This window comes from Molossus molossus, unplaced genomic scaffold, assembly GCF_014108415.1.
Source record: "Molossus molossus isolate mMolMol1 unplaced genomic scaffold, mMolMol1.p scaffold_m16_p_15, whole genome shotgun sequence".
Lineage (NCBI taxonomy): Eukaryota > Metazoa > Chordata > Mammalia > Chiroptera > Molossidae > Molossus > Molossus molossus.
In genome coordinates this window covers 48,470,947-48,490,052 of record NW_023425350.1, presented here as the reverse complement: position 1 = coordinate 48,490,052, position 19,106 = coordinate 48,470,947, and the positions used below count along the sequence as shown (strand labels likewise).

General features: G+C 43.5%; 1 protein-coding gene across 1 annotated transcript in view; it reads right to left on the bottom strand.

Annotated features, from left to right (window-relative positions):
- Positions 1-16,169: 16,169 nt before the first annotated feature.
- Positions 16,170-19,106, bottom strand: part of MEIS1 (Meis homeobox 1) — a 177,297-nt gene continuing 174,360 nt past the window's right edge. The window contains exon 12 of the mRNA XM_036263293.1: positions 16,170-16,226. Within this exon, the coding sequence (XP_036119186.1) occupies positions 16,204-16,226 (23 nt within the window). The 3' untranslated portion in view covers positions 16,170-16,203. The remainder of the gene's footprint in view (positions 16,227-19,106) is intronic.

Here is a 19,106-nt window from a genome sequence, read left to right as displayed (position 1 = left end):
AGGCAGTCTGAATACCGAGTCTCCAGTTAAGGGATTCGTGCACCATTTCAAGGCGTTCATCCCACTGGAGTGTAGCCACGCTCCCCAAAGCGAACCGTCCGTGAAAAACAGAGTCCTTCAACACAGCTCAACTTCAGTGAGAGTTAGAGGGAAAGGTGGAGTACCTGTGGTGCGATGGCAGCTTCCCGTCTTGTTGAAAGCCTCTGTGAAGGACAAGGTTCGGAATGAGGATGCGACACGCTGCCTGAGCTCGCAGCACAGTGTTGAACACGTGCAGGAGAAACTGGGCGTTTTCCTCGGGATCTCACCGCCGCTGAAATCCTCAGACTCGCTCCCACTGTGTGGTCGTGGAGCCAAAGCCAAGGCTGCGATGTTCATGTTCTCTAGTTAGTTCTGCCACATCGCATAGGTATAAATGCGTCCTAAATCCCAGCAGTCTTTCTAAAAACGTCTGTTTGCAGTCATGACCAATCAGGGAGAAAATATCAGGGAGCCAACTTAAATATAAGTTGATCGAACTTTCCAAATACTTTCCTTAAAAATAGGAGGACTGTGTGTGGAATGCACCACATATTAGTATTCCCTAAAAAAATTTCTCCAATCATGTTTAAATATAAGCCCAAAGAATACCTAAAAGGAACAGTCCCCCCCCCCAACAAAAAAATGCAGGGCCCTAGAATGACAGGAAAGCTCAGCTAACACTTGGTCTGCTGACTTCTACAAAGCTGCAGCAGGGCGGTGAGGCCCCGACCACACAAGCCTGAGGACATGGAGGTTTATCTGCTATTTTATTCATTGCTTAATAGAACTTCAGTTTTCTCTAATGGTTAAAACAAAGAAAGTGAAACTGAAAGTAACCAAATGGTCTATCAGTTGGCATCTAGCCATGCAAATTAAGAATGACTCAGGCCCTGGCTAGTGTGGCTCAGTGGTTGAGCATTGACCCATGCACTAAGAGGTCGGATGCCAGTTCGATTCCCGGCCAGCACACATGCCCAGGTTGTGGGCCCGATCCCCAGTGGGGGGCATGCAGGAGGCGGCCAATCCATGTTCACTCATATCGGTGTTTTTAACTCTCTTTGTCTCTCTCTCCCTTCCTCTCTCTCTCTAAAAATCAATAAAGAAAAAAAATTAAACAAAAAAGGATGTGCGTACTATGATTTCATTTGCGAGAACTCGTCTATCTGTTTTGCATAGGAAACAAAAGTCTTAGAGATAACATTTAAAAAGTTATTAATGATGGTTCTCTATCGGGGGGGTTCTTTCTCATTTTTTTTCCCTCTTCTGTATTTTCTCATATTTTTATAAGTTGAACACATATTGCATAAACCCAGGTAGGCACATCAAGCTGCCAGTTCTGAACGTTTGTACCTGGACAAAGGGTGCCTTCATTTACGTCTGCTAGATTTCCAGTGCCCAGAAATCTGTGTACAACTGCTGGCCAGTAAGTCTTGCGTAAATAAATTGCATAAATATATGCATAGTTATATACAGACATACACACAAACTTTCAAAAACCATTATTAATTACTGAATTATTACCAGTGAGAATTGCCCACATTTGGTCAAAATATCTACCATATCAGTGGTGCTCAGAGCCTCCGCTGAAGCAGGTCTGGGCGGAGCCTGAGAATGTGCGTGTCCAGCGGGTTCCCAGCAGGTGCAGATGCCACTGGCCGGAGAACCACTCTGAGAACTGCTGACACAGCCATGCTCTTTTGCCTGAATGATGAAAGCCTGAGGGTGAGCGGACGCCTGCCTGTTCAGGTGTATTCAATTCTATTCTTGGGAAGATGGTAAACAGCTGTCCTTCCTCCTCGCTAGAGAGAAAAGAGGAAACAGAATTAACCCGCGTCATCATGATTTAGATTTGCTCAAGAGGGAAAACGTCCTGCCATAAGAGTTGTTAAGCGCCGAGATGAGGAAGTTTTTGTCATCTGCTTCCCTGGGGGGCTTTAAGAATTTACAGACCTTACTGAAATGAAGGGGAAGGAGAAACAGATGACATAATGGACCCCAGTTATTTTCAGGTGGACCCAAAGCCATTCCACTACCTCTCGGTGACCTGGTTACAAAATATTTTCTTCCTCTGTTTCCCATCAGAGTCATGTGCCGTTGTTCTCTCTGTTCTCCCTCACATCCAGGAGAGTGTTTCAGACTCACGGGCATTGAAATGGCTTAATTTATACCCTTTCCTTGAGACACAAGAACAGATCAAACAGGGCGTCTCGCTTTTCTGATTTTCTACTCCTCGTGAGAGGAGAGCACCAGATCGGGAGGGTTTCAGCTCGTTCCTTTGAAGAAAAAGCCCAGACATTGACTCAGTAAAACATACCAAAGCGTTGCTTTCCACATGGGTCCAGAGCCCCCAGAGAAGAAAAACAGATTTAGTTACACAGCCCACACAGCATTTTCTTCAGGTCAGACTCTTCATCCTCAGCGCGCTGTCAGCTCAGAGCACAGAACCGTCACAAGGTACAGCTGACATTTGCCTTCACTCACCAGACACCTACACTGTTGCGTGGTCCTCATTGTGAAACTTGGAAGACGCACTCCACACGCCCGCGCTTGAGAGCTTGGACCCGGGCAGGTGACAGACCTGGCACACACCCACCCATCATTCCCTGCCTGTGTGACCTTGAGCAAGTTACTTAATCTCTCTGGTCCTCCTCTGTAAAATGGAATCAATTTTACCTATTTCCCTGGTATAAAACTGAGGTTTAAAAATGTTAGGTGACATTCCAAAACCCCTCAACCAGCACTGTCAAATCAAGGAGCCAAGCCCTGGCTGGTTTGGCTCAGAGGTAGAGCATTGGCCTGTGGACAAATGAGTGCTGGGTTCGATTCTGGCAAGTACCTCGGTTGCAGTTCGTCCCTGACCAGGTCAGGGTTGTGCAGGAGGCAACCAGTCAATGTGTCTCTCTCGTGTCGATGTTTCTCTCTCTCTCCCTTTCTCTCCCTCTCTTTCTTCCTGAAGACAAATAGAAACTTATCCTCTGGTGAGGATAAAAAAAATCAAGGAGCCAAGTTTTCTCCTTCATCCCAGCAGATAGGAAGTTCAGGATCGCACTAACAGGTTTTGCATACTCGGTGCGTGAAGAGCGTGTTTGCTTTTATTTCATATCACCAGGAATTCTTTTATTTGCAAGTGACAGAACCCGAACTTTAAGAAACTTCAGCAGAACAGGGTTCCCTTGGTTCGTATAATACAGCTCAAAGCTGCACAGAAATTCTGGACAAGAGATCTGGACTTGTTATAGGTCTTTTGACTTGTTTTGTGAATTGACTTCATTTCCTCAGCTTGACCTTCTCTACAAAGCTTCCCTAACATAGGGAAAGGGCCCTATCCATTCAAACCAGTCCTTTTGAATATAAAAGCAGCCCACACACAGCAGCATAGCTAAATTGAGGTTTTCTTTCTCACAGAGCAACAATTATAAAGGTGAGCAGACCACGGGTGATCTCTGTGGTTCAAGGTCCTCCCAATTCCCACTCCGTTGTTCTGAGCTGGCTTTAGACACGTCACTGTGTGCAGATTTCAGGCAGAACAAGGAGAGGACTGAGGGCAAAAGTCACTTGTCAGCTGAGTGTGACCCCTTTTACCGGAACAATAACTTTCCTGAAGTCCCCCACAGCGGACTTGCATTTCTATCACTCTGATCGGAAATGGAGAACAAGGTCACCTTTGACTCCAGGAGAGTGTGAGGAGACGGATATTTTCCACTGGGAACAGTCCCACTCTAAAAGGGGGGGGGGGTGTTCATAAGAAAAAAAGAGGAGAATAAATATTGGACAGGCAATTTGTTTCCTCTTTTATTTTCAATTAGATAAATCCTGAAAAGGGTTGTTAATTGGCTCTGTTGGGCCCCAATTCCACCTTCTGTGGCCATAATAGTGGGGTACCATGATGACAGTCCCAATCAGAACCACAGGCAAGTTACTAGAAGATTCTCAGTGTAAGGGGATGGGGAACAGCCAGGACAGGGTGCTCTGCAGGGGCACGGTAGACACCATGACAGTCCGAATTAACCCGGTATAACTATGCCCAAGAATCTGCTCAGTGTTTAAAATGCGATCATAGTCATGAATTTTGAAAAGCACCAAGAATTTCCTCCGACGGAGTTCAGAATAAATCCCACAGCCACACGGAAACCCTCAGCACAAAGCAGATCCCAAATCTGAAATATACGTAAGAGACTGCACACCTCCTTGTCAGGCATCATTGATAGTCTAGGTGAGTTATAGGTCAAGGCAAGGTATCTGCGGCCTCACCCAGAGATAGCCTCACCCAGCGATAGCCTCTTCAATCATGTTAATTAAATTAATATGACCTGCACTAATGAAAACCGCAAAAGCCTATTTTGGTTTCTACCAGCACATACATTTTGAGAATCTAGTCCTGTCGGATTGTGCGCCTCTCAGTACCAGACTCAATGCTTATAATATGGGGGTCATTTTAAGCATATTCTACACAAAACTAACAAAGAAAATGACGTGTGAACTAAATTTCATTTCGCTTGAGCAGCAAATCAAATCAAGGATTAGAGACTGGTGATGACTTCACCGACGCTCGTAGCTTTATTCATCCGTCTCTCTTTCTTAACATATATTCTTCTTTGACATATTTTCAAATGATTAGCCACCTGAGAAAATATTTAAATGACCATATCATAAGGTAAAAGATTTATGGCCAAAATTACATTAAACAAATTCAATATGCTGTGCATATGGAAATGAGACGGTTTTAGATTATATTTTAGCCATTAACATGTGCCTTAAAATATTTAGTTTCTGTTTGCAACATATGATATTTTCCCCCTGTTCATCTGATGGCTGATTCTCAGAGTAACCAAGCGAAAACGAATGACTTAGTCCTTGGTTCAGAGAAATAATGGGTTACTAGCATAATTAATTTTATGTTTAATTACTGTAGAATGAAACAATTCAACAATATCCAATCAATCCTTAGAATGACAGAACAGAAGGTCAGCAGTTGCTAAGTCAATTGTTTTGAAAGAGAAATTTATGTCGGGTTCTCTTTTATGTGCTAGAGAAAGAAATTGGATAAAAGTGGTCAAGCAAACATTAATTAATTGTATAAATGTAATCTGGTTGTCATGCTAAATCATACAGGCAGGGGGTACAGTTCTCAGAACAGCGGACATGCATCAACTGCAGATTTCAGTGACATGCTCGACCCTGCCCCCACCCCCACGCCACACGCACAATCAAAGCCTCCGTGTCAAATATTAACATGTCTAGAATTATTTTTCTACAGTTTGTATCGACAGCTCCGTGGAAAGGAGTTGATGGTTCCAGTCCATTTCCTTTCCTGCCAACCCTTCAGCGTGGGGAACAGAGACTGACCTCCCCACCCCTCTTGCTGTCCCATTAGCAAGAAAGGGAACCCAACCCAGTTCCCGGGGCGAGTCCTCTGATCCTCGAACTGGTCATACTCGGGAGCTCAGGTAGGCTACTAAGGGTGGTGGGTCCAGAAAGTGGTCCACACTACCTGTGCATTTGAAAGAGTTCGTTATCCAAAAGCTCCTCCTGGCTGTAGATTTGGCCAACATTTAACGCATTTCAATACTCTGCTTCTTGGATTCAGAAACCCCAGTTCTCCCTCTGCCCTGCTTGAGATCCTGTATCAGTACCGGCTGTTTACTTACCTGCTCCGGGACGATTCCTTGTCTCCAGCTCTTTTGGGAGATGCCCCCAAACACTCTATTTTATTTTATTTATTTTTCTCAGCTCTCTCTTTTTTTTTTATCCTCACCCAAGGACATTTTTCCTTTTTGTTGTTGTTCAGATAGAGTGGGAGGGAAAGGGAAAGAAAGAGAGAGAGATAGAGAAAGAGAGAGAGAGAGACAAACATCGACATGAAAGGGACACATCGAGTGGCTGCCCCCGCACGACCCAACCGGGGCCGAGGACAAACTGCAACCGAGATGCGTGCCCTTAGCGGGTCAGCGGTCCCTTTTTGAAACTAGAGTACAAAGCAGCAGTTATGGTGCAAACGGAAAGGAGAAAAAACCACATCTGCATCACTTGAGAAGTTTCTGTGAAGAAAAGGAAGTGTCACTTCCCCGCGGTGTCTACCAGCCCCTGGGAGCGGCTGTGGGCCCGCGCGAAGCGGCAGCGGCTGCATCTGGCATGTTCTTAGAAACGAAGAGCAGCTTGTGGCCATTTAAGTCATGGGACTGGGAAGATGGAGAGCAAGCTTCTTCATAGAGATTTAAATCAGAAAGGTCTCGTTGGGTGGTTGAATCACAGGGACATGAGGGAGGCTACCAGAAGGTTGGAAAGGTTCAGATTTTTGAACTAGATGTTGTTATGCACATACATTCAGTTTGTGAAAATTTGCTAGGCTTATAAATTTATGTATTTTTTTTTGTAGGTAAATATACTTTAAGAAATGTGCTTAAAAATAACAAGGTCTAATTCTCTTACCAAGCGAAGTCCCTGACATACAGCACGTCCAAGTATCCGAGACAAAATGTTTCTCTAGAGGGATCTTGGGTTCCTTACAGGAACTTGTGTGGAGGTTTCTTTGCTCATGCTGAATTAATATTCTGGGTTGCAGCCGGATTCAGCCAGGCCGGCTTGGGCCATGTGTGAACTTTGCCCACAGGTTGGTGTCAGGTAGCAAAAGCAGCACTTGGAAGCTGTGTGTTAAACACAGAATTTTTATCTCAGAGGCCGGAATAACCCTAAGCTACACGGACAGTGCGTGTAGCTACCATAACCTGTCCATGTATCCGGGAGGCCCCGGGGACCAGGACAGGCAGGGACACCCCATGACAGCACCCACCCGCTTTCTGTAACAGCACTGAGTTGTCCCGGGTGCCCAGACTCAACCATAAAGGTTAAAAGGCTGCTTTCCTTGGGCTACTACGTATTTTTCAATGGGAGAACTCAGCTAGCTTTAACACTGAACTACACAGCAGCGTTATGGCTGCCAATTCCATACCTGCGGAATAAGCTGTGAATGACTTCTTCCAAGGTTCAGATTGCTCTCAGTAGCAAAATGGTTTGTCCACAGTAACAACCCTCTCAGGCTGAGGAAGTACCAGGCTGGTATCTACGTGGCCTGAACGCTGAAGGCATTGTTTCTGATTATACAACTGGCGGACACTCCGAATGGAAAGTTGATACTCTCTGATAAATCTAGCAAAACCAGACGTGGAAATGCAGAAGCTGACTAGATTAAAGCCATCAAATTATATTCCTCAAAAAAGACACTTGATATATCAGCCACTGATACTTCTGAGTAAATCTACTTGGGTATTTGTTGATTTATCCAATGTCATCCCCTCCTTTGTGTTACAAGGTCTTTGGACTACACATCTGATTTCTCAACCACACAAACACTCAGTGCTGGGACCCTCATAAAAATGATCCGCCCTGGCCAGTTTGGCTCAGAGGTTGGAGCGTCGGCCTGTGGTCTGGAGAGACCTGGGTTCGGTCCCGCTAAGGGCGTCTACCCCAGTTGCAGTTTGTCCCCGGCCCTGGTTGGGTCGTGTGGGTGGCAACCACTCGATGTGTCCCTTTCATGTCAATGTTTCTCTCTCTCTCTCTCTTCCTCTCTCTCCCTCCCACTCTATCTGAACAAAATATCGAAAACTGTCCTCGGGTGAGGATAAAAAAAAAAAAAAACCATGTTCCTTCTGTTATAGATTACTCATAGTAGGTAGAGTACACTATGGCATAATATTGTGTTGTTGAGTATTGTATTTCATTGAAACTAAGAAGCTGCCAACAATAAGAAGCATAATTATTTTTTATTGAATAAATTTGACATGTAACATTGCGTAAGTTTAAGGTGTATAGCATGTTACTGTGATACATTTATATATTGTTCTATGATTGCCACAGTAGCGATATTTATTATATTATGTAATTATAGTGCAATATTTATGTCTATAGTCATTACTGCGCATTAGATCTCTACTGCTGATGTACCACGCACTCCAGGTTTGTGTCCCTAAACACCATCAATCTTATCTGTGCCCCCCGTGCCCTGGAACCACCGTTTTGCTCTGGTTTCACAGGTCTGACATTTTCAGGTTCCACACACAGGTGATGACATGTCTCACTTATCTCATTCAGCCTGAGGAGAAACAATTCTTTATTTTTATTTTTATTTATTTATTTTTTATCCTCACCTGATGACATTTTTTCATTTTTTGTTCAGATAGAGCGGGAGGGAGAGAGAGGAAGAGAGAGAGAGAAACATCGATGTGAAGGGACACATCGAGTGGCTGCCACCCGCACGACCAACCAGGGCCGGGGACAAACTGCAACCGAGGTACGTGCCCTTAGCGGGAACCGAACCCGGGTCTCTCTGAACCGCAGGCCGACGTTCTAACCGCTGAGCCAAACCGGCCAGGGCAAAACAATTCTTTAAGTAATATCACTAAGAAAAGAAAACAAACTCCTAATTTAAAATTTTTCATGACACCCCTTTTAAAATATAGTTTTATTTCAGATCTTAAAAGGTGAGAGATGTCTTAAATGCGATGAAATATTTTTTTTTCCACTCTCAAAGAGAACATGGAAAAAACTTTCGGCTGATTTTAAAATTCAATAACAATGAGCAGTGGACAAGAGATTTTGTTTTGTTTTGTTTTTAAATATACTGCATTGATCATGAACCCCGTTATGTTTGAATGTGGAAGAGGATAATATTGTTTGGCTTCTTTAAAAACAGAGTTACTGCCCTAGCCGGCTTGGCTCTGCAGTTAGAGCGTCAGCCCACAGACCAATGAGTTGCGGGTTCGATTCCAGTCAAGGGCACATACTTCAGTTGCATTTTGGTCCCCAGCCCTGGTCAGGGTCGTGCAGGAGGCAACCAGTTGAAGTGTCTCTCTCACATCGATGTTTCTCTCTCTTTCCCTCCCGCCCTCCCACTTTATCTGAAGATAAATAGGAAAATATTCTCGGGTGAGGATTAAAAACAATAACAACAACAAAAAAAAGATACTATCTTCTACAAAGTAAACATAAAAGGCCACCATTCCCCTCTCCTGTTTTCTGTAATAGTTTTTGCCTGCTACTGAAAATATGACAGACTACATGAGACCCACACAAAATGTAATTCATGAAATGAAGCTTCTCAATATTTCCTTTAAATACAACTCTAAAGCAATTATATCTCCACTTAACAAGACCTTGGACACGTGTAATTACAGAAGAGAAGTGCATTTGCAACACTGAATTCAACCACATTCTCTTCAACTTGATCTCTGAATGTCCACAGCAGTAATAAAACCATCATTCGCCCCATTGAATGGTCTCTGAAATTAATGTTTCTTTCCAATTTTAATTATAACACATTTTGCTTTCAAGAGAATAAGTAGAAGTCTAAATTAAAAGAAAACTCAATTATCTGAAATTTATAATTCATGCTACACATATCTCTGAAAAACTTTGTTCTGCGCAGAAGAGAGTATGATTCTTTTCCCTTTCAGAGGGAAGCTAGGACGAATCCTCTAAATTTGGGGTTTTAACCCTACAACTATTTTTAAATCTTAGAATATAACACATAACAGTTCTATGAAATTAAAGTTTTAAAAATTATGAATAGGTAATAGTATTTCTACATGCACACCATAGGCATGTGCGTATAGGAAAATGAGAACAGATTAAAATACTTTAGCAGAAAATAACTACTAATGTAGATTATATACTTTACAAGTGGCATCTATTAGAAAGACTTTGGTACCAAATATTATTAGTACTTTATGGCTACACTTTTCAGATCGCTGTGGATCAAATCCCGGGGTTGTCATTTTTACATGTAACTTTCTGTATAAATGCTTAACGACCAAATGCAAGGTGTAAATGTTGATTGAATTCTGGATTTTTAAAACACCACTTTAAAATATATTTTGAGAACAAAAGGGGAGACTGTAATATGCATTATATATTAGATTCTACTATCGAATTGTTAATTTTCTTACTGTGTGATAACGGCATTCGAGTCGTGGGGCAATGTCTCTTTTTTTAATTTTTTATCCTCACCCGAGGACTTTTTTTTTTTTTTTTGCATTTATCTTCAGATAGAGCGGGAGGGAGAGAGAGAGAGAAACATCAATGTGAGAGAGACATATCGAGTGGCTGCCACCCACACGACCCCAACCGGGGCCGGGGACAAGCTGCAGCCGAGGTACGTGCCCTTAGCAGGAACCGAACCCAAGACCGTCTGGTCCGCAGGCCGACGCTCTAACTGCTGAGCCAAACCGGCCAGGGAAGGAATGTCTTCATTCTTAGAGAACACATGCTGAAGCATTTGGGAGTGAATGGTCATATCTGTGATTTACTGGAAAACAACTCCGACACACATACGTATATACACAAAACAGAGAGAAGAGGTGCACAAATGTGACAGGATGTTCATAACTGGTGAGTCTAGGGGAAGGTATACAGATATTCATGGTACCGCACATTCCACTTCCCCACAGGTTTGAAATTTTTAAAAATAACAAGTTGAGAGGAGCTTGTGTAAATTCCCAGGAACACCCTTCATCTGAATGACACCGAATACAGGCCATTTTTTTACTCTTTCCCTCAAGAACAGTAGTTGATTTAATATGTGCTTCTCTGATGCACCAATAAAGTACTTCTGGAAGAATGGCAGGTCAGCAGGCCTCGTTTTAAGTTTATTAACTGACAACCTACTTTCAGTGACAAAAGAAAATGTAACCTAGGCCTGTTTTAAAGCAATGATTGTCAGCTCCCATGGTCAATATGTCATACAGGGTACACTTCATTAAGGAGCGAATTACTTTGCTTGTAATCTGAGCTAAATGAACGTCAGTGTCAGATTGCATAAATCATAGATTAAAATGTATCACTAAGTGCAATCAGATAGACAGCATCGCCCTTTGCCCTCCAAAAAAACAACCCCAAACAGGGCCTGATTTTATACGAGGTTTCCAAGTGGCAGATAGAAAGTCTCCTTTGTACCCCAGAGAAGCAATGCTCCTGCCGCTGAAGGCCTGGGGGGTTGGGTGCAATGTTTACACGTCTTATTGACACACTTTCATCTCTGCTGGGATCAAAACTGGAAACTTCACGCTGTCCAAAGGTTCACCAGCTAAGATAGCAAACTGCAGGTCGCTGTCCCATGTAATGATAAGACAAACAGCCCAAATCCTCCAGTGAAAGGTAAATACTGGACAGTACAGTTGACCCTTGACCAACTCCCGGGTTAGGGGTGCCGGTGCCCTGACTGGTCAAAAATCCATGTATAACTTTTGACTCCCCCAAAACTTAAACCCTACTATTGACTAGAAGTATTACAATAATATAAACAGTTGATTAACACATGTTTTATATGTTCTATATATTATATACTGTATTCTTACAATACAGTAAGCTAGAGGAAAGAAAATGCTATAAAGAATATCACTTCGTTGGCGGAGGGGTAGCATCTGGTAGAAAGGGCCCAGCCAGGGCTGGACATGTGGTAGATGCTCAGTAGGTAAGCAGACAAGGCAAATGTGAGCAGGGCTCTCCTTCAGCTCAAAGTCAAAGGAGATAATTGTCATTATCTTCCAACAAATGAAGAACTACCTAAACAGCATCGTTTAGAGAAAGCACTCTGGCCATACCCGTTTACATGTTCGGTGTCGACCTACACAGTCCTTAAGTTGGCCGGAAGGGCAAGGCAGTTGCTAAGAAAATCAGCAACTGAATTTAAAATTAAGAAGTATCCTTCCCTTGCATAGGGAATGTTTAGCTTGCCCTCCCCTTTGGTCACAGTCTGCATGAGAATTTCTTTAGATTTTTCAAAAGTGGAAGTTGGAGTAAATAAGATGGGAGCACCGGAGGCTGAGACCTGCGAGATGTGTTTTTTAAACAGCTCTTTAGATGGGCGAATGAGGCAGCTTGATTAAGAGAGGCAAACCTTGATCATCTGTCATCCACTTGTCTTTAAGCCCTGAGGGGTAGTTTGTGCCAGATCGGGAAAGAAGTATGCCCCGAGAGACCGAGGACAGCACTACCTGGTAATCAAAAAAGAGAAATGAACATGGCGTTGAAGAGACTTAAAGAGGCGGGCACAAAACTCATTTGTTTATCCCCTAATATAAATTTCCTCACAGATCTCGTTCGTTTCTGCTATCCTTCTCCTTCGCTGGAAAAGAAATTGCATCATTTCTCTTCCTCTGCCTTTGCATCTCCATCGCCGTAGAATGCCACCTGCATCCTCAAGCACGCTGACGTCAGCACTGCCCACGCTCCGGACCAGGCCAGCGGGGTCCCCGATTCAGAGGAGCTTTTGTAGAGTTTTGTGGGCAAAGGGCGCTTCTCATGGTATGTGAGCTACAGGGCCTTGGGAGTCAGAGAAGAAGGCACCGATGGGCCTGGGCAGTGCAGGAGGTTGGAGCTCAGCTACAGAGGCTCCCGACCCAGATGCAGCCGAGGATGAGGCTGAGTGACTCAGCAAACCCGGCTCATTCATGCTGGTTCAGCTGCTCCCAGTGGGTTCCTGCCCATTGCACTTCGCTGAGTTTCCTCTTTGGAAACGGGCTGGAATTCATTGTGGTTTTTCTGCTTTTCATTTTGTATCCCACATTTTGTAAAGTAAAATTTTTTTCCACCCCCGCCCCACCATGAAACCTACTACAGTGCAATAGACATAGCAGTCCCAATAAATACTTCATCGATGAATGCATAAATTACAGAAGTCTTTGAGAAAAGGGTTACAGCAGCATTTATTTAAGTCCTGTGTTCCACATCATTAATTAGGTTGACGTAACACCATGTATTTGTTTCAGGGGGTAAAATTGCCTTCCAAGAGCAATTCACTGACATGTAGACATTTTGAAGTTAGAGAACATTCCTCCTAAACTTCCTTTCTTTGCCAAAATCTGAAATTGGGCAACTGGTGAAAATGAATAAATATTGAATAAACCTTTAGAAGTTTAATGATTTAGAGAATAAGAAAAAAAATAATAGTCTTATTGTAATCATTTTAAATGTATTTATTTAAATGTGTTTGAACATCTGTAATACTATCAACAATAAAGATAATTTTTAAAAATAAAATAAATGTTTTTGAATATTTAAAAATGTACAAATAACAATATAGAATACCTTTGGGACTGCCACTCAGGTTCAAAAATTGAATACTACAAGCATAGTTGCAGTTCCTTGTGTACCCCTCCCAACCACATTCTTCTCCGTCCCTCAACAGAGGAAACCCTGACTCCGAACTTGGAGGTTATCATTCTGGAGCATATCTTTGTACTTTTATACACATGTAAATTGCTCTTGGCAACACACAATCATTTTGCATATGTTTTATTTTATTTTTTGTATTGATTTGAGAGAGAGAGAGAGAGAGAGAGAGAGAGAGAGAGAGAGAGAAACACTGATTTGTTGTTCCACTTGGTTCTGCATTCACTGGTTGATTCTTGTATGTGCCCGGACGAGGATCAGACCTGCAGCCTTGGTGTATCCAGACGACACTCAAACCAGCGGAGCTGCCCGGACCGGGCTGCACATTTTTTAATGTGTTTTTATTGATATTTAGAGAGAGGGGGAGGGGGAGAGAGCTAGAAATATCACTGTGAGAGGGAAACATCAATAGGCTGCCTCCCGCATGCCCCCTACTGGGGATCGAGCCCACAACCCAGGCACGTGCCCTGACCAGGAATGGAACCGGGACCTCTCAGTCCATGGGAGGACGCTCATTCACTGAGCCACACCGGCCAGGCTGGGCTGCATATTTTTAAATGTTAACAGTATCATGTTGTACATATGTAATTTGGTCTTTTTTTTACTCCATACTTTACCACTTGGACACATGTTGCTCTATTTTATTCATTTTGATTGTCACATATTATTCCACTACATGGATATATCAGTGCAGTCATCCATTGGAAGCCTGGGTTTTCAAAAGAGGAGGAGTCTTTGTGTCATGGGGAAGAAAAGTACAGTCTGATCAAAGCAACCCTCCCTGGATTGTCCTGGCTGGCTCTGTTCAATAATTGATCAAAAGGAAGATCGGCCACTTCTCAAAGATGAGCCCCAAGGTGAGCAGTTGACGCAGAGACCCAGCTCTACCTGCTGTGACATTCAAACCAACAAGTGAAAGGATGACAACAGAGCAGTGAGCTAAAGGAGGAGCCCGGGAATGTCGCCAACTCCACTGCAATCTTTTCACTTGGTTAAGTATAAAAACTAACACCTGTGGCCCTGACCGGTTTGGCTCAGCCATTAGAGTGTCAGCCCATGGACCAGAGAGACCCAGGTTTGGTTTCCACTAAGGGCATGTACCTTGGTTGCAGTTTGTCCCTGGCCCCGGTTGGGGTCGTGTGGGTGGCAACCACTTAATGTGTCACTCTCACATCAATGTTTCTCTCTCTCTCTTCCTCCTTCCCTCCCTCCCGCTCTATCTGAAGATAAATGCAAAAATGTCCTCAGGTGAGGATAAAAAAAAAAAAAAACTAACACCTGTGTGCCAACAACCTGCAGCCAAAGTACTCTTGCAGTACTTTGAGACTAGGTCAAGGAGCTGGCTGGCTGATGGCATGGCTAAGAGACTAGGTAATCAGTGATAGGACAGGCCAGGGGGGTCTTGCCCCTAAGACTGGGATTCTGGAACTGATAACCAACTGTCTGCAGGGCACAGCCAAGGACTGTCAAGCATGGGGCCTTGTATTGACACTCAGAGGGAGAAAGAAGCCCCCTGACACTAATAAAAGTTGTTGCTAAAACGAGAGAAGTGTTATAGGTAATCCAGCAGCGAGGGCGCCAGGCAGAGGGCTTCATCCTTTAGTTCTACATGTCCCTTTCAGTAGCAAGGTTCTGATCCATAATTTGGAAAAAGAGACTCTCATCCACGCAAGCTCTCTGTTTAAAAACCATGCAAATGTATAAACAGAATATGAATCCCCAATGAAAAGGTGTGAAAGACTGTCACACAATGAACCAAGCATTTGCACCCTCTGAAATATACATGCATTATATTGCGTATTTATGTTTTTATTATGTATTTGTTCCTTGTGTATCCTTCTTCATCTAGAAAGTCAACTCCACAAGAACAAGCATTTTTGTTTGTTTTACTCACTGCTGTATCCCAGTGCTTAGAAAAAATGCATGGCCCATGGTGTGCCCCCAGTCACTTCTTTTGAATAAATAAATTAAACGAAAGAGAAAACATTGACTTTAGAGATCATCCAGTTCAAATCTGTCATTTGACTACTGAGGACACCGAATCAAAATGAGGCAACATTGTGAGTAAGAATGGACCGCTCCCCAAATTCTGCTTCTCTCTTGAGTCAGGGCACAAATAACTCCTTGTTTGGCCAGAATTATTAGTTTATCCTAACTTCCTTGCCATGCATGTTTATAATTATTCTAATTTAATGGGTCATCAAATTTAAAGATTGAGGCACAAATTAAACAGGCTTCTCATATCTGCCTTGATACTCTTACTTCAAATTAAGTAATATAACAAGATAACTAATGTTCATAGTAAATCTAATCTGCAATGATATCGCTTGAAACCCGCCTACATAAAACTAATTCTACCTTCTGAATGTCTACTTTGGGCAGAAAACATTGTTGTTAGATTCAAAAGGGACTAAGCGGGTAGTCTAAGAAAAGCAAGGTACGAGCAGTGCTCAGGGCCACATCACTCAGTTATTTAGGGCAAAGCAAATGCTAGAACCCTAGTGCCTGGTGCTATTTTGTTATATTACCAAATATGATGAAATTTTGAGCTAAGGAATGAAGGTCTATGCAAGATTCCAGGCATTGACCCGTAATTGCCTTCCCTGTATTCCTAAAATTGTATCCTTTTCTCTGCAAAAATTTCCCTTGTTCATTTCCCAGTGCAAGTTACAGGGAATGAACAGTTTATCTACAGTGACAGCAACAGATTAGACAGCCTCCAAGATCAAGGGCAGCAAGGACGGACAAAGGGAAGAGCAAGGGGTCCCCCTCAGGAAACGTTGGCAGAGGGGAGAAGTATTATGTTGATATCCTTTTACAAGACTCAAGACCCACCTTCTACTATCTTCTACAAAGGTCCTTCAGTCATCTTTCTTCATTTCACCCAGCCAACAAGTGTTCAGAGTGTTCATTATGGGGCAAGCACTTCTCCAGGTGCCGAATGAACTGGTGTGAGGACACTGGCGCCACATTCTGACCTCTTCCCCATCCTCTGCTCCGTGCTCCATCTCCTCCCCTTCAGACAGCTTCTGTGGTCCCGCCTGCCAGAAAGGAAAGAACGGGGATTAACCAATCTTCCTCTACTGTCAGAATAATTAGTAGTTTGTTAATATGGCTTTCTCCTCCTACACACACACACACACACACACACACACACACACGGGGGGGGGGGGCAGAGACAGAGAGAGAAGCTGAATGACATAAATAAAATTGCTGAAATAGAACATATTTTCAAAATATGTTACACATACCATGTACAGCTTGAACTGAAAAGGAAACAGAGCAGCCCAAAGAAGCTTTTTTGGTTTTTATTTCAGTTGCTTTTTGTGATGAGTCTGTATAAAGCTCACGAGAGAGAAGGGCATACAATAGACACCCATCTGTATTTAAGACTTCCCCTACTCTCTCCCCCCGACTTAGAATGTACTAAAACCCCGCAAGCCCTGCCCAGGCTGGAGGGCTCCGAGGGGGTATTTTCCTGCGGGGATGCACGCATGGTGCTGCCTGTCTCACAGTGAGAATGCAGCCGGCACCTGTCCAGAGAGCCAAGCCAACTTGAGTAGCCTGGGGAGCCAGTTATACACCAAGGAACTCATTTATCTTCCGCAGTAACCTCCCCTCACCACCCCAGCCAACGACACACTACTTAGCCCGTCAAAGCCAATGCTGCGGGAGCCGGCCCCTCCCGGGGTGCGGACACCTTCACAGTCAGAGCCGCAGAGCTGCGCAGGCCGCGCCCCTGATTGGTTTAAGCTGCCCAAACCCTCTCTTCAGGTTCCGATTTCACGTGCGTAACTAGTCATTCTCATCGACATATAGGGCCAGGAATTGGAACTGAAGGTAGAAAACGAAGGAGTCACACTACCACCGTGCTCATTTCTCAGGAGCTTCCGACGGCTCAGGTAGGGCAGTGATATTGTAACACGGCTGTTTCCACAGCTCGGAGAGGGCCTGTTGGGCCTGGGAGCCCGAAGGAGCCCTGGGAAGCTGCTCTGAACGGCCCGCTACGTTAACATCCTCAAGCATTCCTGCGCCTTTGTTGCCAATTCTGAAATATGCTGAACCATCGGGAAAGGGTTTGAATAATATATATTTTTTCTTCACTAACCATGTGTTTGGAATCTGAAATCACTCGTGATTGGTTATCCTCATTCATATATATATATATATATATATATATATATATATATATATATATTTGTCATCTTTATTTAGTCACAAACATGGCTGGCTAAAATGTATGTTCAAGAGTGTTGATTGCAAAATGTTTAATAATATCAAGAACTAGAAGGAACCTGAATGTTCATTCGTTGGGAGGTAATTAAATGAACCATGGTTAATCCATCAGTGGGATAGTATGCATCAGTTCAAAGGTGTGAGCCCGGCTGGTGTGGCTCAGGGGGTGGAGCATCGTCCCATGGACTGAGAGGTCCTGGTTTGATTCCCGGTCAAGGCACATGCCCGGTTGTGAGCTCAGTCCCCAGTGGGGTCAGGCAGAAGGCAGCTGATTGATGTTTCTCTGTCACATCAATGTTTCTATCTCTCTCTCTAAAAAAGCAATAAAATATATATATTTTTAAAAAGGTATGAGGTAGACTTCCATGCCTTGACATGGAGAAATATGACCTTGCTATACGGTTAAGGGCAGGGGGAAGCAGATTATAGAATGGCATTTCTAGTGGGATATTTTAAAATTAAATTGTGTGTATGTGTGTGTACATATGTGTATTTCTCTAAGAGTAGAAAATATACAGCAACTTAACTTAAACACAGTGGTTATCTCTGGGGTATTTCTGAGTGACATACTTTTCTACTATTTGAATGTGTACAGTAAGGTAATCCACAGATCTCTTCATCACATAGTTGAAGTCCCTTGTCTTGGGAGCCCATGGAAGAATCACACACACCAGGATCCTTTCTGGCTTGGTGGCACCATATGATTGATTCTGTCTAATGAATTGTAAGTAAAAGTGGCACGTATCACCTCCAGGCTGGAAGGTTTAATTGCTGGTGAAAGATTCTCCAGAGCATAGTCCTTCTGCCATGAGACCCAGCAATGTCTGAGACAGCAGCGTCTCCATCAGCTGAGACCGGGAATCGAGAAACTGTGGCGGAGTGGGGGCCCCAACCAACCCACAGCCGCCACGTCACAGGAGTGAGAAACAAACTCTTGTTATAAACCTTTGAGATTTGGGGCGTTTGTTCCTGAAGAGCGATGATGCCTATCCTGATCATACAAGTGAGCATACAGTAATTTCACCTTGAAATCAAGCTGCTGCTCTTCTGAAAGGCAGCGTGCCTGAGCCTGTCACTCTTCTGGGCCACGGATATAAAACGGTAAGAGGACAAAGGAGTAGCTTGCCCTTTGGGACCTCAAGTTGATTCACATTTTTAGTTTGTTATGAGTTTTTCAGAGATGCGCTTTATCAGATTGAACAGGTTCACTTTTCCAAGTGGATCGAGTGTTTTTATCATACAAGGGTGTTGAATGGTTCCAAATACCTTCTTGGCATCTGTTGAAATGGTCATGTGGTTTTGCCCTATTTTCTACTAAGATGGTGTGTTATGTTAATAATTAATTTTTGACAGTTAAAAGAAGTGCCCTGTCTGGCTCAGCGGTAGAGCGTCGGCCCATGGACCAAAGAGTCTCGGGTTTGATTCTGGTCAAGGGCACGTACCTCGGTTGAGGTTTGGTCCCTGGCCTTGGTCTGGGTCATGCGGGAGGCAGCCAGCCGATGTGTCTCTCTCACGTCAATGTTCCTCTCTCTCTTTCTCCCTCCCTTCCACTCTGTCTGGAGATAAATGGAAAAACATCCTTGAGTGAGCGTTTGAAAAAAAAAAAAAGAGGAGTGTTCTATCCTTATAAGGAATTACCAGATAAGTTTACAGAAAGTGAATTGCAAATTCAGTTTCATGTCTTC